Here is a 20,478-nt window from a genome sequence, read left to right as displayed (position 1 = left end):
CACCTTCTTTCGTCCGGTTCTCTCCCGTTTACTTCCTGTGGAAAGCAAATGAACAGACAGAACAGACGCTAACAAGAAGTAGCGAGGCTGTTTTTTGTTGTCTGGGAACGCACACGTGCATGCAGCGGCATCGGCTGACTGTGAGAAAGCGCGAGGGCAATTTCGACAGGCGGATGGTAAAATGGTTGCGGGTTTCGTCAACCTGCAGATGTAATGTCTGTTCATCCGTTTTTCTGCAATACATCTTGTTGTCTTGTTCGTCTTTCAATTCGTTCGTTGCAGTTTTTGTTCCTTTCTGCTTCTCGGGGTCCCTCAATTTCGGCCGGGAGTACAGCGTGGCTTGCGCCGACACCCAAGAAAGGCAGCGAGCTGAATGTAGCGAGAAAAGAACGAGTGGAGAGAAGGAAAAAACACTGAAGAAAATGGCTAGTTGTCTTTTAAACGCATGAGCACCCACGTAGGAATATGCCTCGTAGGTTCAGCGTGGTCTTCCGTTTCATTTCCCCTCCCGCTGCTTTTCCTCGCGTGTCTTTTCGCCTAGCCTCTGTGCGCTGGACGGTGAGGAGCACCCGAAATTTTCATCTTTTTTAGCGTTTCCTCTCCTTTTCCTTCTCGTTTGCTTGACCTTGTTCGGGGGAGCAGACTGAAGGATCTTTTTTTCAGTCTTACCGGCGGTTCCTCGTTACCGCCTGACCAAGAGTAAGACTGAAAGGATGGCGCTTCGGTTTCTGAAGCGGTTGCGGCGGAAGGGGAAGAAGCTGTAGCGAGGAAAGCAAGTAAATACTTCTCTCTTGTAATCTCGTTCGGTCTATTCGCTGCTTTCTCTTGTTTTCTCCGGCTCGCCTTGTTCTTTTCTGGCAGCCTCACGATTGCTGCGGTTTCGCTTTTCTCCTCTCATCAACGCACATCTCCCTGGATTTCTCTCTCCCAGTATACTTTCTTGTGTGTCTTCTTCTTTTCTTTGTCCCTCTGGGACTCCGTCTCCCTCTCCCCGTTTCGTCTTCTCAGAGGTCGCACTCTCTTCCCCGTCGCCCATCTTCTCTGCCTCCCCTCGTCTCTGTGTTGCGTTTCCCTCGGACTGGGCTGCCTCGCTCTCCCTTTCTTCGCGTTCCGATTCTGTTTCTGCCGTCTTCGACTTTGTCTGGCGCAATGGCTTCCCTGCTGCATGCTCTGGTTCTCTACACCGAGGGGACCTACCTCGGCGACGCCGGCTTCTCAGTTCTTGCGAGGCTGGGAGGGGCGAAGGTTGGACTCGAGAGAAGTCTGACGACGACTCTCTTTTATCTCCGCCATCCAGATGTAAGGCGAGAAGATACGAGAGACCTATTCCGCGTCACGCATAGTGAGACGCCAAGTCATCTGCGTCGACCGATTGAGGCAACATACCCTACCATATCCGTTCTTTGTCGCCTTCTATTCTTCATCTTCCTTGCCATACTAATAGCATACATATCTCTGTGCATACACATGCATATGTGTGCGTATATATATATATATATATATATATGCACTTTACAGGTATGCAGATTGCCGTGGTGATTTGTCGCTTCTGATTCCTGGGGTCTGTTTTGCTGTAACTTCTTGAACTTCGCGTGGATCTGGATGCGACTCTTTCTCTCGGCTTTTTGCGCGGTCGCTTCCTCCGAGTTCTTCCTCGTGTATCTCTGCTCTCACTCTTCCCCGCATGTGCTCTTCGCCTCAACGTCAATCTCTAGCAAATTCTTCTTGTTGCTTATGCAGCTTCTTCAGCAGTTTTTGACCGAGTGGGCGGCGACGCAGCTCCTAGGCAGTCCGTCCCCGGATGTGGAGAGGCATCTGCATGCAATGCACTGTCGTCGAACTGGTCGTTTACGGAGTCAAAGAACGGCGACGGATGCCTCGGCAATGGGTTGTCTGTTAGGTAACCAGCTCGTCTCCACTGAAAGAAACTGACCTTTTTGAGGTTCGTACGACCTCGACGTACCAGAGGCCGAGTTGTCTATATAGTAAAGAAACGGATCGTTTCACTGAATCTGCAGTGAACCAAAAGACTTGGATGACTGTGCTCCAGCGGCTGAATGCCAGTCACATACGAAAAAAAGGCCTCGTGTAGGTTTCCAGTGAGCTCTCTTCGACAGAGGGGGCTTTGTCGTGCCTGCGGTGTTAAGTCTTCTCCGTCGTTTCTGTCGATGGTTTCCGCGAAACGAAGAAACATGTCGTTTTGCATGCGTTCGTTTTTTTCCTGCGTTGTTGTGTTAACGCGTGGTTTTACCTCCTGCTCTCCTCAGACGCCCCCTCACATCGCTACAAAAAAGTTACTTTTGTATGAACAGTGTCTATTTCCCTCTGCACTCTGGCTGTGTATGTCCTGCGCGTGCATTCCATTCCTTAATATCGTCTGCGTCTTTACTTTTTAGAGAAATCTGTGTTCTCCTTGAAGCTCAGTGAATGTGTGAAGTGACTGTGTCGAACGTATTGTCCAGATGTATCAAATCGAATGTAATTTCGTGGATCTTGGAACTTGGGTCTCACGTCTTTCCCGCAGAGCCGACAGTTTCAGCCTCAGGCTTTTCTCAGCGCAGACAGAGTCCAAGACGTCGGTGTTTCACCACGGGGGCGAGTGGAGTCCAGACTGAGGACGGGTGGATGGAGTCCGACGGATGTGCGTTTGAAAGCTCGCGGGAAGACCGGCAGTTGCTCGAGGGCTTCTCTTCTACGGAGGCCGAAAAGTTCATGCAGAATCTTCCCCCTGAATTTGCCGAGGTGAGCTGTCAATTTGTTGCTTCTCCTGCAGTTCGCGGTTTTCCAGTGTGCACCAGGGATCCGGATTCTGCTTCCTCACAATGGTGATGCATGCGCTGACTCGGTTTGGCCTTCCCCTTCTTCGCGGCTCCCGGCGTCTCACGCGCTTTTTCCGTCTCAACGTGCGTCCCGACGTCTCCGCTTTGCTGTCTCTGCCTGTTGTCTTTTCCCCTTCTGTTGAATCCATTTCCGTTGTTCAGCATGGTCGTTTCCCTCTGTGTTTCGCCTTTTTTCAAGAGCTTTCTGGTTGTCTTGCGTCGCAACATACGTCGGCGAGGACCAGCGAGAACGGCCAGAGTCGACAAGCGCGTCACATCTTCATGCCTTCTGAGCATGTTGAATTCGGCGGTCTAGAGCCGTCACTCTTGCACACAGTTCGTTTGTCCAGATCTTCGATGTTCTTTCCTCTTTAGGTCCTCAGTGCCGCTGCCGGCAACTCCCCAACGCGGTGCAGCACCCCGGCCTGGGAGGCTGCCGAGGGTCAGGGACCTGTCTCGTCTCTCGGACTTTCCGACCGCGAGGACGACGAGAGTTTCAGAGAAGACGACTTGTCTCCTTGCCGCTTCAGCGACCCTCTTCCGCCTTCCGGGGACGAGGTCGCAGACGCCGGCATGCCTCGCAGCAAAGTGGAGTTTTTTGAGCACCAGCTGAAAATTCTCTCGGATTTGCTGATCGACGTCGAACAGTCAGCGACACAAGAGGGTGCTGAAGGCATCGGAGCCGACGTAGTCGGATGAGTCATACGCCCTAAGATGCGCGAGGGGACGCCAGAGGCTGGTGTACGGTGCAACGCGCCCCGATTCTTCATTCTGCTGTTACTTCTGCAACCGCGGGTTGAACGCGACGAAGGCACCGAGAAAGAACCACCGAGAAAGAAGCAAGGGGATTCGCGAGCGGCAAGGCAGGAAACGGAAAGGGTGGAAGAAAGCTGAATCGTGAGCTTCGGGGAGCGGTTTGAGGGGAGGCGGAGAGTAGCGGGGACGGTATGCAGAAGAGAAGTTGTGAAGGAAAACTCGAGGCAATCACCGTAGAGAAAAGAGTTAAGAAGAGGTGTGTCATGGACAGAATGAGACGCAGGGACGGTTGGAGAACGGAAAAGCCGGGGACAAGACACGAGAGACGTGAAGAGACGGCGAAAAAGAGGAGTTCGGAAGACGAGGGAACGAAGGAAAGATGGTGTAAAGAAGGCCGACTCGCACTTGTTTTTCAGCAACCGACAGAGTCAGAAGCGCATTTCCATAGCAGTGCTCTGACCACCGTTTAAAGAATTGTAAAGGTAGACACGGTCGTCAGTGTTTCAGTGTTTGCTTTCCCTACGCCTTCTCACGAGAGAACCGTGCATAGCATGGCTCTGTGTACTGGGGAAAAGCAAACGAGAGGACATCTGAAAGCGCCTCCTCTTTGCAGGGTAACGCCGTTTGGGATTTCCACGACACAGATTCCTGACTGGTTAACTGGTGAAAGCAGCATCGGACTGGGGGTTGAAAAAGGCATAACTGTAACTGTCGAGCTTGGGAAGTTGCTGACCTCACGACCTTTCAATTGAACTAGAACAGACAAAAAAAAGTGAATCGATTGAGAAAGACACGCATGCGGGAAGACGAAACGACAGATGCACGGTGGCATGCAGAACTCGGAAAACATACGAAGGAAAATCGGTAGAGAGGATAGCCACAAGCTAGAGGGAACGCACAACAGGATCGACTATCAGCATATACACATTTCTAGCCGGGAAAACAGATATAAGACAGGTTTTTCCGTCACGTAAGCAATGCTGTCAGTGTCGAAAAATACGAAAATCTTTGTCGGGTAATTATGACCGTGCGTGAAGTTCGATCCAACACTTGCCAAGGCATGCGTTAAAAGCATTTTGATACAGATCATCTTTGAATATGAGGATCGACATCGCCCGGCAGTTGAACCCTGAGCACTGTCGCATTTTTTATAATAAACAAGATCAAGTCTTGAGCGATTCGACAGACGCCGTAAATATCGTGAACACTCCTTCCATGTTCTTGAGCGAAGTTACACATTAGATAATCTTTGCTCGCATGGTCCGTAACGTGAAGATGCGCATGCACAGGAAAGCGGAGACATCCATCCGTGATGGCCGTGCCCAAGAGTTATGACCTGAGGTCGCATTTGGCTGAGCGCGATAAAAACATCGGAGGGACCTCGCTGATGGGTTCGCGGCGGATTCACTTTCCTAAGTTCTGCGGGGCTGTTTGGCATGGAGTTCTCTTGCTTGTGCTACAAACAAGAGTCCTTTGTTCTGGAGTTTATTCGATTTCATGGGGGCGTCTTGCCTTTATCCGACTAGACAGAGGCTTCCTTGCTGAAAGCACCTGCCCACCACGTTCAATGAGACACCCTGTTTGTCTGGTTGTCTGCAGAGACATGATAAACAGGTAGTATCTTTACCCGCGAGAAACATGGGTGTTCTGTGCACAAACCCCCAATGATAAACATGTAATAGCTTTGCCTACCGGACATATGTTTGTTCTGTGCGCACTCAAGCATACGCGAAATACTTGCATGCCCCTATGTACACATATATACCCTACCCTGTATACGATTCTCCTCTCCGTTGAAGGAAATGATGCCTGCGTTCACCAGAAAGTTGCTCTTTGGTTTGGGACTCTAGCTCTTCATTTCAGTTGTCAACATCATGCGAAGCGTCAACGCCATGAAGCTCGCATCGTTTGCCTGGCTGCAGAACAGCAGACTAGTCGAAAGATCGTTTTCTTCTCGCGATTCCAAAACTCTAGGATCCAGCACGGCAGCAAGCCTTCTGGCACCGTGAAAAGCCTCCAAACCCTCTCAATATAGTGTTGGAGGGAGGCGGAGGCGAGAATTTCGAGAACGGAAATCAGTTGTTCCAGGTTCGACATGTTCGCTATGAGTGTGGTGAGATACTGCAGAGGTTCTGACCTTTACGTCGAGAGACCACCACTCCATTCGCTGGTACACATACGAAGCAACGGTGAAATTGGTCGACTTCTTCCTCTTCTAACTGCGCATTTTTCTTTGTATTCCTCTCTAGATAAAGATTCACTCCGTTCCTGGTCTAAATGCTGGAACTTGGGACAATCGAAGCCGTGATTTTCGTGTGCTGCTCTTGCAGCCAGCTCACGGGTGTCACGAGTTCAGTCTGCATGCATAGCTGACCACTGGATACCTCCGTTCCTCCTTTGTTCTAGATCTTCATCTCAGTGGTCTCTTTCCTCCTTCTTCCCATTTCTTGCTCTGTCTCCTGTCCTCTTGTTTCCCGAATCTTCGACGTTTTTCTCCACCAAAAAGGATTCCGCTTCCTCACGCAACAGACAGCTGGGCGGTATCGATCTGGGCTACCTGGCTCCGTTGCTTTGTCGCAGTCCACTTGATGCGTCTCTCTGAGGCCAACCGTTTTTTATAGCAGGGACTGAAGGCTTCATTTGCTTATTTCGTTGACATTTACACTCTTTGCTAACATTGCAGCGCGGGGTTCTCCTCCTGGCCTGCAGAGAATCCTTTCACGCTGCACATGTGCATGCACGGCGGAGCCAAGGGTTCCTTTCCGACGGGATATTTCCGCGTTCCTTTTACTCTTCTGGGCTTTTCGTCCGGTTCGTTTTTTGTCCTTTCCTATAAGGACGTGCAAAATAGGACTCCACCCACTACACGCAACCGTCCTTTCCCCCTGTTTTTGTTTGTTCCAGCGTCCGTCACTCTTCGTCGGGACCTGCCGGCTATATACCGAACTGGAGATCCTCCCGCGACCCCCTTTGCCTTTCAAGAATCGTCTTTTTCCTTTTCAGAACTTGCGTGAGTCCCGCCCAGACTTTCCTTAAAAGGTCGCCGACAGAGTCCACCTGTTTTGCCCGCTCTCTTCCAGTTTCTGTCCGCGTTTTCCCTCCCTTTCTCTTGCTGCCCTCTGCGTCTCGTTGTTCCCCTCCTGCCGTCTCTCCTTGCTAAGAACTTCCTCTCCCTCTGTATCTATGTCCGTATCGCCACCGGTTTCTGGCGTGCTCTGGCGCCGACTCTGGCTCAGCCTCCACTGTTTTTTCTCTCCTTGGTTCCTCTCTTTGGCCTCATGTGTCTTCTGCGGCCTTACTTCTCCTTCCTCCTGCTCTCCCTCTCCCGCCCCTCTGCTCTCCGACCCTCACGATGCTTCATCGTCTGCTCACTTTCCTTCTCACCCGTCTGCTGCTGGCTCTGAACATCGACTGCAAGCAGCTAGTCGTTCGATGGAGGTACACCGGCGTACTTCTCCTGCGTTCTCTCGCGCTTCGCGACCGCCCCATCTCCCCGCATTTCACGCTGAAGTCTCTGCAGGTAGGCTCTGTGCGTCTCCACGTTCCCTGGACCTTTCTGTGGAGCAGGGGGAAAACCATTGCTCTGCACATCGACACCGTCACTGCCCTCGTTGCCGCGGAGCCAGTGGTGCCTGGGAGTCCAAGCCTCAGAGGCGCCAAGGCGGCTCTTTCTGTAAGGTCCGAGTCTGAGGGAGTTCCCCTCCTTGCTGGCACATGCAGAGACTTTGGGCGAAGTCGAAGACGAGGAGACAGAGAGAAGAGCAAGAACGTCGCATCCTCCTCACCCGCTCTGTCCGTCGCGGAGACGTCGTCTCGTCGTTCCACTGAAGAGACGCAGAGAGACACCAACTTGCCCCGCGATGGCTCGCCTTCTTCCTTGCGCTGGCAGCACTCACATGGCGCGGCAGAAGGTTGTGTCGCTCGTGGAACGGCGCCTCAATCGAGGAGAACATTCTGGAGAACCGACGGCAGTGGCGACAACAAACATCTCGCTGTCCCTGTCTCGTCTCCATCCTCGGCCTCTGCGTCTTCATTGTCGCCGGCGCCGTCCTCGGCGTTCGCTGTCGTCTCTTCTTCTTTGCGACCCCTCGGAGCGCTCGCGCACCGCGTGATGCACTCTGTCTTGCCGGAGTCTCTGGATCCATTCTCGCCGCTTTTCTTCTCCTCGCTGCTTGTGCACATCCTCAAGCGCGTCTCCGTCCACCTCACGAACGTCCAGGTGTCTCTTGAGGACAGCTGGACGACGCCTGAGTCCCCCTTCCAGTGTGGTCTCTCCCTAGCAGCGCTTCTCTTCTCCTCCACGCATCTGTCTCCTCGCGCAGTCGAGGCGGCGACGAAAGGAGATGCCCAGACCGCAGGGTGTCGCAAGGCCCCGAAAGAGACTCAGGAGACAGGTGCCAGGGCAGTCCACGCTTCGCGCCGGCCTGCAGGGGGGCTGAGAGCGAACGTCGAAGTCGAAAACGTTGTGGGTGGAGGAGACCAAGATCCTCGGAGATATTTGGTCCCCACATCTCCGTCCGCTGCACGCGATACGGAACGCGATGAAGGACGCCTCTCTGACAGCGGGCTGCCTTGCCCTTCTTTTCTGCTTCCGCGATCTGCCACACTGACGTCGTCGTCGCTCGGATGCGAGATCGAAGACACTCTCGACGTCTTCTCTTCGGATGAGTCTGTGAAGCCTTCCCCTTTTCCTTCCCCAATTGCCCCTCTGTCGGGTGTCTCGTTTTCGGCCGTCGTCCAGACCGTGCATCCCTTGTCTCCGGCGTCTCGCGCGTCTTTGTCTGAGGTCCCTGCCTCTGGTGCCTGTCGGTGGCGTTGCTTTGAGGGCGCAGAAGAGACGCAGAGTGGCCAGGAAACCCAGAGAATAAAAGAACTGAACGGGTGCAAGAGGGATGGAGAGGCGCCGAATGAAGAAACCAAAAGAGAGCAACAAGGCCAAGATTGGCGGCGGGATATATCGAAAAAGCACGATACACACCGAGAAGGTGTGACAGTAGGAAAGCAAGACGGGGAAGGCGGTGACCAGACCTCACGTCGATGGCTTCTTGTCCGGCCTTCCACAGGCGGGAGTGCCCACGACGAAGATGCTTTGCGAGACGGGGGCGAGGCCGAAGCAGTGACTGCTTCGTCATCCTCAGCCTTCGGCGCCCCACAGAGTCGCCCCATTGAGAGACAGGTGTCTCCAATGAGTGACGGCGTATTGGAGGGAGCCGACACGGATGACATTTCGCTGGCGATCTTTCCTCTCGGGCAACCAGGCAGCGGGCCTCTCCAGAACGAGCCGCTTCAGAGGGCGATCTCGGATCCGGAGTTGGGAGGGATGGAGCGATCTGCCGGAGAGGCGAGCGGCGACGTGGAAGCTGAACACAAGGCGGGAGACGAAGCAGGGCCGAACCAACAAGAGATCAGGTGCATAGACGCGCGAGACCAAGACCAAAGTAGAGGGCAAAGAGAGCGCACAGACGGGAGGAATCATGAGGGAGATAGTCGTGATCGGGCCTCAGACGTCTGTTGGAAAGGCCGCGAAACGGAGGACGAGAAATCGGACGAGACACACCCGAAGCAACAGTCTTCGCCACAGTTCCTTGCTGTCTCTCGTCAGCGACCGACATCCGCGAGGGAGGGCATGCAGGCGCCGCCTCTGTCTCCCTCGACATCTGCTCCGCTGTCGTCTTGGCTGGGCTTCCCAAGTGCAGCGACGGCTTCTTCGAGAGAGCATGTATCTCCTCGAAGTTCGGCTCACCCTTTGTCGCCTTCGGCTCCAGACGTGGACAGGCAGTCCCGGAGTCAGCGCGGCCTGTTTGAGGGGCTTGGAAAAGGTGATCGATCTTCACTTTTCCCGCATTTCTCAGCAAAAGAAAAGTCAACAGATTTCGTCTGCCTCCGACAGGTTCTCGATGTCGACGGCTTGCGGGTCTTCTGGCGACGCGGCGCCCTCCCGGCGTTGGGCGGCGCCCTCCCGGCGTTGGGCGGCGCCCCCCCGGTGTCGCGAGCAGGTTCTTCGTGTGGCTGTGCTTCCCGCCGTGGATTGTTTTCTCCGCACTCGGCCTCCGCCTCTTCTTTGTCTTTTCCAGGAGACAAAGAGGCGGATACACTCGACAGCGACACTGGCGAGGCGCGAGAGAGACGAGAGTCCGTAGGCAAGCAAGAAGAAGCTGGCAGCGAGGACGAAGTAGATATCTTAAAGCCCGCAGCGTTCTCCGTCGTCACCCTCACGACCATCACGAGAAATACGTCTTTGCAGCAAGGTTCAGGTGGCGTTACCAGATGCCGGTGGCATCCGCCAATGCAACATGTTTCCGCGACGTCTTATGCTGATTTGTCACCATCCCAGCGTCTGTCGGCTCCTCACGCCCCTTCGTCTTTTCATCCCTGTTCCCGCAGCGACTCGGCTGCCCACAGAGACCTGCAGGGAACTTTTGCTTCGTCAATAAGGACATTTTTCGAGAGGGGACGGCCCCGCACCAGAGACTCTTCTCCGTCAGTTGTCTCCCCGACGCTCGTGCCGTCAGCCACTGGAGAGCCTCTCTGTTCGTCTTCTCCCGGTTCCTCTCCCACCGCTTCTTCCGGTTCTGCCTCCCCGGTCGCTCCTGCGAAACTTCTGTCAAGTGCGAGGTGTGTCTCCTTCACGCACGAGACAGGAGGCGCCAGTGGCTCCTTCTCGCCGCCGTCACCGTCGGCCGCCTCGTTGGGTTCGTCTGCTTCTTCGAGTTCAGGGATTGCCCATACGGCAAGTTTCTCATTTTCTCAGTCCCGCTGGGAGGCTGTCGGCGAGCGAGATGAGGGAGAAGGAAGCAGCCGTCAGGGAAACGACGAAGGCGGACGAGCATCTGCCTTTGGTTTCTCGGCTTCGCCTCTTACCACGCAGCGGGTGAGTCGTAGCCGCGAGGTTCCAGCAGGTTATCCTGGTGACGCGTCGTTTTTCTCTGTTCCTTCAAGTTCGTCCGCCTGTGCTTCACAGAGCATCTTCGCCGTGACAGCAAGCACTTCCGTTGATATCCCAGGAATCGACATCGAAGTTTCTCGGGAGGAACTCGTTGGTTTTCTTCGTCTCCACGCGCGACTCGCTGCTGACCACCGCATGCAACAACGCATGCAGCGACGCTCACCGTCTGTCTCGCCTTCGCCCTCTTCGTCGCCGACAGCTGGGTGTTCACGGCCGGCCTTCCTTGGTTCTACGTCGTGGACAGCTTCTTGCGAGCGTGCGGCGACCGGCGCGTCTGATTTGTCTGTCTCATCCTCGTTGTCTTCGCTCGATTCCTCGTTGCCGCCTCTCCCTCCGCGCCCGAGGTACCTTCCGGCGCCTCTGTGTCCTGAGAGATCGCCTCGGCGTTCTTCTCTTGCCTCGTCTCGCGTCGACGTCTCGGCCGCATCCTCCGCGCCACTGCTTCCGCCGCCTGTTTCCTTGTTCGCCTTCCTGCGACAAACGTTTGGCCGTTTTCGTCCGCGAGCAGGCGAGGTTTCGGGAGCCTCGACGGAGGCAGCAGGAGACGGGAGAGGAAACTTAGAGGCAAGCAACCACGTTGGCAGGGGGGTCCAGGATGCCAAAGGCGAGAAGACCCAATTCGCGCTTTCCTCTCTCCATTTCCGTGTGAAGAATGAACGGACGAGGATCCACCTTAATTGGGGTGAAACGGACAACGCCCCGCAGGGACTACAGAGAAAGGGGAAGGAAACTCTCGAAAGAGGACGAAGGGGATTTTCAATGCCAGAGACAGAAGAATCTCACCGCTCTCAGCACGGCACGAAGAACTACGCTCTTCGTTTCCCGGCGGTCCTCCCTTCTCATTCTTTCTCTTTCCAAAGCCCTCCCCTAAATCCCTCTTTTCGGCAGGAGCGATGCAACGCCTTGCATTCTGTCGTAACTCTCGCTCGTCTCGACGCCGAAGTGCATCTCGTTCTCGCGCCCGTACCTCTGTCCTCGTCGTCGTTCACCGGCTCTGCTTCGGCCTCTCCGAGGAGTCCCGGTACGCTCGACAAGGGTGGAAGCCGAGAGAGAGAAGACAGCGACGGGGAGAGACTGACGGGGGGCAAGTCAACGAAGTTCGCCGAGTCTGTCGACCTCGCAGGAAGGATTCGCCGGGTGAGCGTAACTTCGTCACGCTCTGAAAACGGTATCAGTGAGTCGCATGCATCATTCTTAGCTCGCTCTGGAGAGAGGCATCTTGCCTCCACTCCACCCGCCGGTTCGGTGCCCCCTCGCTGGCGGTCGTCGTGTCGGACGTCTAACCTGAATAGTTTCGGTGAATCCGACGCGGGAGAAATGCGCGGGAGACCGGAGGCCCAGGCGCCCGGATTGAGACTGCATGCGCTCTGTTTCTCTCTCGCTGGCTTCGAAGCCTACGACAAGTCATGCGGCCTCCAATTCTCCTGCGTGTCTCTCGGGTCACCGAACGAAGCAGTTCAGTCGCTCGTTTTTCCGGGAGAGTCTCTGGCGCTGGAAGATGAAGAAACACTCGAGGTAAACAGAGAAGACAGGAAGGACGAAAGAGCGGAACGCGAACAGTCAGAAACCGTTTCTTCCTCCTCGTCGTTCGGCGCCTCCAACAAGCATGCAACTGCCAGGGCGTCTGCCAGTAGAAAGGACAGCTGTCCAACTCCTTTTCCTGACCAAGGAACGTTCAGGGAAATGCCGGAATCGCACGACGGAAAGGAGGAGAACCTGAGGGAGGATGGGTCAGTTCAGGGATCGTCTTATCCATCGGCTGCGCCGCGTTTCATTCAGTCCCAGCAAGCATTGGACAGTTCGTCCTTTCCAGCCCAAGACGCCACGAGATCGCGCCTCCTCTCGACAGTGTCTCCGCACTGCGGGATACTGTTTTCCTACCATTCGCCAGTCTGCGATGGTACTGTACCTACGCGACGTGACTTTTCTCTTTCAGGACTCGAAGAAGCGACAACGAGTGCTGCCGAGGAGACGCCGCCGCCTCTCTCTCTCGCTCCTCATTCTTCCTCATGCTCCTGTTCAGGGAAACGTCCAGAGTCTACTCGCGATCAGCATCCTTCTGGGCAGCGCTGCTTCACCAGGTCCCGGGACCCTCCTGCTTCGGTCACCTCTGCTTCGGCCTTTGCTTCTGTGTCTTCGTCTCCTTCTTGTCCTTCGTCTCCTTTGTCTTGCGCTTCCAGGGAGCAGCGCGGCCATGTAAACAGTGGCACCAATGAAGGACCAAGGGCCGCTCTGAGGAGCATTGCAGCGATATGTCTAGGGAAACGTAGTGACATGGGAGACCCGAGTGAAGATGGTCCAGAAGAAAGAACAGTTTACAGGAGTTTTAACGCGAGTCAGGAGCAATCCTTTTTGCGTCAAGGTTATTCTCGTTACGGTGCCGATCATGCTTTGTCTCACGCTGTGCTCCCGTCGTTGCCGTCGTCACTGCCTGCCTTCCCGTGTGTCACACAAGCTTCACAGGCTTCACCAGCCTCCTCTGAGGCGAGCGCAGACGCGCTGTTCGCCCGTTGTCGGCTTCTCTCGGGAGTGGTCGATTGCCGGAGCCTGCTGAGACAGAAGGCAAATTTGTCGGCGTTTTTCGCTGAACTGCATTCCGCCTCCAGACCGTGTGAATGTGTGGAGTGTTCCGGCGAAGACCTGAGATTCGGAAACGGCGAAACGTCCGGCGCGGCTGAGCCAGAAAACCACGAAGCAACGCGCGATGAAGCCGAGAGAGGCTCCTGCTCTCAGGGTCATGTGGCGTCTCATCGGGCGTCTGCAGCGAACGTAGATGTCGCTGTCGGACCTGTGTCACTTCTGCTTCTGTCTCACCATGCAAATCCCTCTGTCGCGTCTTCCAAAGACGCTGGTGAGCCTACGAGGGACAGAGCGCGAGACAGCGAGATGGCAAGCGAGGACGACCAGGAAGAAGAAACAATGGAGAACCTTCTTCTTTGCCGCCAGCAAAACGAGGATGATGCGCGAGTTGCCGGAGTTCGCCTCTTCCTTGAGCGTCTGAGTCTCCGTGGGAGAGTCCCTCTGTGTCTCTGTTTTTCCTGCGAGACGGGAGAGCGAAACAAGACGAAATTTGGTCTCTCGGATGCAGGGTCAACGGCGGTTGTGTCGCCTCAGTCGCTTGCTTCGTCGGAGATCACCTCTCGGTGGTGGGATCACACGCAGCGGGGCAACGCTGGGACGAAGGCTGTCGGAGTGGATTCTCTCCCGCCTTTTCGGATCTTTAGCTGTTCGCCGCCTGGCGAGGCGCCGTTTGCAACTTCGGAGCGGCCGCGTCGATCAAGTGGTTCCTCGGATTCACAGCCTCGACCCGGCGACTGCTCCCGGACAGCGATCGACGAGCGATTTGGAACGCAGAGGGCGGGGCGATGGCGGTCGAGGAGAGCAAGCGTCGACGAAGCGCGAGACCCAGAGACCCCCAACGTGGAGACGAGACGCGGGAGTCTCCCGCCGCGAGTGGCGCGTCAGCTGGGTGGTGCCCGTGAGGCAGAAAGAACAGAGAGGGGAGACCGCCAGAGCACGAAGGCCACAACAAGGCCGTCGTCTCGAGAGAGACGCGGAAGCAATGCGGCACAACTGGAGAGCTGCCCAGAGATCGGCGAGAACGCGGGAGGAGCCAGACGGTCAGGCGGGGACCATGCGTGTACACAGGCGCATGCGGGATGTCTGGGGGGCACAGAGGTTCGTCCTTGTCGGGCTTCGCCGCCTTTCGGCGCTTCCGCAGTGAAGCCAGGGGTCCACCTTTCGCTGCAGAGACTCTCGATTTGCGTTGCTTCGGACTTCTTCGTTTCTCGCTCTGCTTCGCCCTCGCGCCTTGACGGCGAGAGCTCGGTCGAGGGCCGGTTTCTGGGAGGACGCTCTGAAGGAGAACGACAAGAGAAAGAAGGACGCGAACAGTCGCTTCCTCGCGCATGTTTGGCGTCTGGGAATCCCCGGTGCAAATACGAGGAAGTGGAGCCAGAGAGACTCAGCTTGTCGCCTCTCCGATCTGTCCGTTGTCCATCCGAAAGGCAGGCCGACCGCGAGGCAGGGACTGCGGCAGAGAGGTCGCGGAAAAGAACTCGGAGAGGCAAAAGCGACGCGACTGGAGAAGCCGACGGGTGGGACCGTGTTCGTAGCAACGGCTTGCCGTATCGGACATGTCGACCTCTTCGTTCCGCGCCGCGTTGTGTCAACTCGGCGGCTTCGCGCCCGCGCTCCTGGACGCCAGTGGTGCAGCCAGTGTCTGTTTGCGTCGCCTCCGCTTGGTTTCCGATCTCTCCTGTTTCCTCGCCGGGGGCTACCGCGAGGCAGACGGCGAACAACGAGAAGTCCCCTTGGCGTCTGCCGTCCTCTCAGGTTTGTTGCACATCTGCATGCGCATCGATGATCCAGACTGCTTCAAAGGCTTGCCAGGACGACCAGGGGCTCGCAGGAGGCTCAGGGAAGACGCCGAAGGACCTCTCGCGTCGATCTTCGTCTTCGAACGCGTCCGGGAGTGGATGCGAAGCAGCAGGGAGTGCCGGGGACCGCGAAGAAGAAAAAAGAGATAGATGGCTTCTCAGCGAAGGGGACGAAGGTCACATGATGCCGCCCCTCCTTCAAATCGAGACTTGGATTAGCCCCGTGGCTCTTCTCTTCACCAGAGAGACGTACCTCGTTTTGTTGGCCTTTTCCTCCTTCTCGTCACCCTATTCACCAGCTTTGCATCAGGCGGTTGCGTCCCCGAAGACAGACACCGCGGGGGGTCTTTCCGACTCAGAATCTCACAGCCCCGCAGGGCACTCCCCACGCTCTGCTCGCCAGTGCAGCGTTTGTGGTTCAGGGCGATGTGAGAGCGACTCACAGGACGATGAGAGAAGCAGAGAGAGACTCACTGGCAAACAGCTGCGTACCATCTCCTTGTCGGAAAGAAATCCGGACGCGATGGCCTGGAACGCAGGGAGACGCTTCCCGCAGGCAGGGAGAGACATGAAAGAAGAACGCGAGACAAGGAGGAGGGGAGACAGAGACGAAGAGGTGAACCAACGAAGAGAAGAGCAAAGGAATTGTGAAGGGAGAGTGGTGAGATGCACGGCAACGAGGAGAGGAGAGGTGAAATCGGTCAGACAAAAGGTGCAAGAACGAACGTCGCATCGGCAGCAGAAGGATTTAAACTATGTCGATTCCCTGGCTGACTGCGAGAAGAGACACAACGGGATACGCCTTCACAAGGCAGATCAGGAGAGAACAGCCGAGACAGAGAACAGAGGCAGATGGAAGCGACTGTATTCAGCTGATTTGCTTGACGCATTGGGTAGCAACAGCGAGAGCGAACTTTGTTTTTTCGAGCCCCAAGAGTGCCCGCCCACGTTTGTTTCCAGATCGCGTGACACCGCTGTCCCTTTCGCGTCGACTGGCTCCGAAGACACAGTCAAGAAAGATTCTCCGTCGACGACTGCGGCGGACTCGCTTTTGAGGAGACTGAACCTCCTTCTCGCTTTCCGCCTGGAACAGTTGTATCTTCGCTACGAGCACGAGACGGCTGAACAACCTGGCGTACTCGCCTGTGATTCGTCTTCATTGATCGTGTCGCCGGCGTCTCCTTCGTCGCCTGTCGACAGTTCTGGGGAGACAAGTCGCGAAGCTGAGCAGGTCCATCTTTCTCGTTCTCTGGTGGTGCGTCGAGAACGATTGGAGCCATTTTGTAGGCCGCGACGGAGCCTACCTGAATGGTGGAGAAGAGAACAAGAAGATCGATTTCTCCAAGGCGAAGCCGCCACACTTCATCCCTTCCAGCTCCTCCATTACGCTCTGGATCTGCGAGGCCTCGTTGCCGTCGCCCTCTTCTCTCCGTCTTCGTCCCCCTCTGCGTTCTCGGGCAGTGGGGACGGCACACTGACAGGCGAGCGAGAAGGAAACGAACGTCGCACTCCGTCGCATTTCGCCTCCTGCTCCTCGGTCGACATCTCTCGGATGCTTGATTCGGCTGAGCGTCGCCCCACCAAGGGGGTCGGAGAGGCGCATCTCGCCCAGCAAGAACCGGCAGACGAGGAGCGGAAAAAACAGGCAAGCGAAACTTACGCATGCAGCCTTGAAGACGAACAATCGAGACGGAGAGGCCAGCGCGAAGCCAAACGGTTTCTTTTGCTGGAAGCGTGCGAGGCGCATCTCGAAGGTCTCCATATCTTCGAACACGGCTGGGTCCAGCCTGAGGAAGATGGTCGACAGAGAGGGGATGGAGACAGGGACGGCGTAGAGAGAGGGGAGATAAGGTACGAGAGAAGCGCCGAATGTCGTCGGTGGAGAAGGCCCACAGCACAGGTTCCTGGAGGGCTTGAAGAGAGCGAAGCTGAAGGCTTGTGGCCAACTTGGCCGCGGGTACAGCAGACAGAGAGCGAGGAGCTGGGTGTGTCACTCGAAAGCGCCAGAGAAAGCGGAATGGGGAGAGCCAGAAGCGCATCCGAGTGGGATGACACCCGGCTGTGTGGATTCTTCTCCTCGAACGAGGGAATGGAAACACAGGAGGCAGCCAAGATGGCATTGGCGGGGGTTTCGCCTGCAATCAAAAACGCGCTTTCTCCTCTCTTCTGGAGGGTCGCTCCCGCCCCACTGCTAGTCTTCGCACGCACACCGAAGGAGGCAGAGTTCGAGCCAGAACGCGAGACCGACGAAGGATCGACAATGGAACAGGAAGGTGAACAAACGACGAAACGGAGAAGGACCAAGACAGGATGCCGGGATCGTGACATCGACCGAGCAAAGAGTTTCTTCAGTTGTCCATCTTCGTCGGCTTTCCACTGGACTCCTGTCTCTGCACCTTCCTCGCCTTCTTCTTCTGCGTCCTCCCTCGATGCCGTGCGGCCGTCAGCTGGCTCTCAGAGAAAGACGTCTTGTACGCAGAACGCGCATGTACCTCGCGCCTCGTCTCCGCAGACTCTTCCCAGTTCTTCACGCTCCCTACGGGGTGAGCGTCTGGCGTCTGCGTTCTCGGAGTTCCCCTATTCCCGCGCTCACGAGCGCCAAGCGAGGGCGAGGTCACTCTGGTCGACGTCGAGTCGTGTGCTGTCTGTTCTGCTCTCGACGTCGCCTCTTTCAGGTTCAGTTGGCGATGCTTCGACGGACAACTCCCAAACGTTCTGTGGAACATCGATGGACGGAAAGGGTCGGGGCGTCTGGCAAGATACCACGTCCGTCTGGTCTCTTCCAGGTTTTCGAGCTCTGCCTCGTCTGCTCCCGGATTCGGCTCTGCCTCTCGCTGAAGCAGCTCCTGGGGCTCCCTGCATGGCAAACAGGCCGTACAGCTCTTTCGCCATGAACGAGCACAGCCGCCGCCCGTCGTTATCATCTGAACCTCCCTCTGTGGCAGTTCATTCATTTCCGATACCGCGGGTGTTTTCCTCCTCGCCGGATGCGTCTTTTCGTTCTTCGGCCGCTTGCTCCGCCCCCGGCCAAAGTTTTCTATCCTACGTTTCGCCTTATGATGCGGAGCCAGGATTGCGTCTTGAGCAGGAACCCCCACGGGAAGAGGAGAAGAAAGCGAACTCGCACCGCTCAGTTTCTTCTGGAAGCCGCCCCCAGATCTGTCGCGTTTCCTTGCCTTCTTCTCCATTCCCGGGGGTCCTGCATTTCCGGTACTCCAGGTCTGCAAGTCTCCCAAGCGTCGAGGCCTCTCCCGCGTCTCCTCGTCTCGCTTCTTCTTCGCGGAGTCACCCAGAGCCATTCGCAGAGCCGCCGGGGCCGACTCGAGAAGACGACGGGGCAAGAACTGGAGAAACCCAGAATGCAGACGCTGTTCTTTCGTCTGGACACAGACACATAAGCGCGTGCACCCGGTTACCTCGCTTTGCATGGAGTTGCCGACTTCAGGTTAACGCGGCGAACGCCGACATCTGCTTGTCAGAATCCAGTCTGAAGCGTCTGTTCTTCGTTGTTTCGTGCTTCCGGCACCGTCTCGCGATGCAGGCGAGATGTTCGTCTGTCGATCGCCTGCTTGAGAGCCGCTCACGTTTCGAGTCCACGCCAAATCGCCTGGCGCCGTCCCGCGGGTCCTCTGAGTGTTCTCCCGGCACCCCGACGTATCCTTTTTTTCTTCGCCTTTTTCCTCCGGCTTCCCCTCCTTGGTGCATCTGCAGCGGAGAGAAGAAAGGTGAAGCGGGAGGTCTCCCTGGAAGCGAAGAAGTTGACAGTGTCGCAGACACCGAGACAAGACCCGCTTTGTGGAGAGAAGGCAAGGACGGATGTGTGACTGTCGAGCTTTCTGTTCTGTCTCTCCGTTGTCGATGTGGGCAAGAAGTCGCGTCTGGCAAACGGAGCGACCCGCGCAGCTTCCCAGCTTCAGACGATGTTCTTCTCTCTCGCTTTCCGGCTGCGGGCGCCCCGCCTGTCGAGCACCACCTCCTCCTTCTCTCCCGCGCCCTAGCTTCGGCTTCTGCCTCTTCTGCGAGCTCGCAGGTTCGGCCAGGCCAGCGGGAGGTGGACGGGGCGTCTGGCGGGGCAGGCGCCCCAGAGGCGGCGAGAGAAGAAGAGAGAGAGCAAGGCCCAGACAGAGAGAAGAAGGTCGCCGTGACGACAGAGAGGGAACCAGCTCAGAGAGAAACGAGACAGGAGCTGAGCGTGGCGCCGGCTGAGGAGAGCCAGACGGAAGCTACTGGAGAGGTTGCCGCGCATACGTCGGAGAGAGGCCGTCATTCGGTGTCGCCCCCCCGAGGTGGCGAGCGCATAGGCGACAGTGCCAAGGCCTCCGCCCACTTGCGGGTGTTGCCCTGCTTCGCTGTCACCTTCTCAAACACAGCCGTTCTCTCTGCTCTCCACCTCGCCCCCGTCCCTGTCCAGCGCAAAGTGACGGGAGGCCGAGAGAGGGGAGGCAACCCGCACAAACGGATGGGAGAGGACGACTGTGAAGACGAAGAGGAAATCCGTGGAGAAGAAGAGGAAATCAGTGGAGAAGAAGAAAGAGAAGAGGAGACAGGAATGTGCCTCGCCGTTTGGACTGTGAAGCAGTGGCTGTTCCTTGGCGGCGGCGCGAAGGCTATTCAAGTCTCTGAGATGTGTGGGCTCCCCCGCAACGTCTCGTCCTGTTCACCATCACGCCGCGCATTGCCCTCCGGGCCTTCGACTCTTCCTTGCTCACACAGTTCTCCGTTTTCCGTTCACCGGACAGACTTCAACGAAGCGAAGCGCCAGGACTCGAGAACCCGAACGCCCGGCTCTCGCCGCGAAAGATCAGAAATTCTCGTCTATGGATATGAAGGGGAGGGTGGATCGGACGCCAATGAAGAGACCGCTGGAGACTGTCCCGAGTCGTTTGGCCTCTGGCTCGCTCTCGTCACCGTCGACGCTCACAACGCAACAGACCGCACAATCCAGGGAGGCGATGATGAGGGAGAAATGTCTCAGGAAAGGGAAACCAAAGGCAAAGAAGCGAACGGTTTACGAGACGGGGACGATGAGGAGCGCCCAACGCACGCGCGATGCCGAGACCGACATTTCAAATCCGCGTCGTCGCGTACCAAGTCGCCACGTTCGTCTGGGAGAGCCAAGAGGACGGAATCAGCTGTCTCGCCTTCTTTTGTGAGGCAGAGATCTCCGCAGGCAGAAAGCCCGGAGAGATCTGGAACAGCCAGGTGTGCCGTCCACATCGCGAAGGTGTACGCCGGGCTTGGCGTTTCGTTTCTCCTTCGGACCAGTAAGTCGAGAGGGTGAGGAAGCAGCGAAGAAAACGAAGGAGAGCAAATCAAGGTCGGAAGAGGGCGCTGTAGACGACAGAGGGACAGAGGGTACAGCAAGGGAGGAGATGCAAAAACGAAGAAACGGATCAGCTCGAATTGCGCTTTCACACCCAAGACGGGAGATCGGCTGCACGTGGATGCGAAACAAGGAAAGCCTCGATGCCAGACGTGATTTCTTGTTGACGTTGCATGGAGAATTTTGCATTTAAACAGGTTCTTTCAGGGATGCAGAAAAGACATGATCAGTGTTCCTTGGCGTGTCTCTCTTCAG

General features: G+C 56.4%; 2 protein-coding genes across 2 annotated transcripts in view; both read left to right on the top strand.

The window, feature by feature from the left end:
• Positions 1-223: 223 nt before the first annotated feature.
• On the top strand, positions 224-4,633 carry TGME49_248520 (hypothetical protein). Its single transcript, XM_002367158.2, has 4 exons — positions 224-1,299; positions 1,741-1,900; positions 2,525-2,742; positions 3,195-4,633. The coding sequence occupies exons 1-4, from the start codon at positions 1,150-1,152 to the stop codon at positions 3,516-3,518; spliced, it is 852 nt and encodes a 283-aa protein (XP_002367199.1). The 5' UTR covers positions 224-1,149; the 3' UTR covers positions 3,519-4,633.
• Positions 4,634-6,927: 2,294 nt separating this feature from the next.
• Positions 6,928-20,478, top strand: part of TGME49_248510 (hypothetical protein) — a gene marked incomplete at both ends in the record, with an annotated part of 40,114 nt that continues 26,563 nt past the window's right edge. Inside the window, one exon of the mRNA XM_018780865.1 lies at positions 6,928-20,164. Coding sequence (XP_018635003.1) covers positions 6,928-20,164 — 13,237 coding nt within the window. The remainder of the gene's footprint in view (positions 20,165-20,478) is intronic.

Source organism: Toxoplasma gondii, chromosome XII, assembly GCF_000006565.2.
Source record: "Toxoplasma gondii ME49 chromosome XII, whole genome shotgun sequence".
NCBI classification, from domain to species: domain Eukaryota; phylum Apicomplexa; class Conoidasida; order Eucoccidiorida; family Sarcocystidae; genus Toxoplasma; species Toxoplasma gondii.
Note: the sequence above shows the minus strand (reverse complement) of the source record. Positions and strands in the feature narration are given on the sequence as shown.

Coding starts and splice junctions, on each gene's coding strand:
- TGME49_248520 (XM_002367158.2), top strand. CDS start 1,150: ATGGCTTCCCTGCTGCATGCTCTGGTTCTCTACACCGAGGGGACCTAC. Junction 1,300..1,740: donor TTTATCTCCGCCATCCAGAT/GTAAGGCGAGAA, acceptor TTGCTTATGCAG/CTTCTTCAGCAGTTTTTGAC. Junction 2,743..3,194: donor TTCCCCCTGAATTTGCCGAG/GTGAGCTGTCAA, acceptor TTTCCTCTTTAG/GTCCTCAGTGCCGCTGCCGG.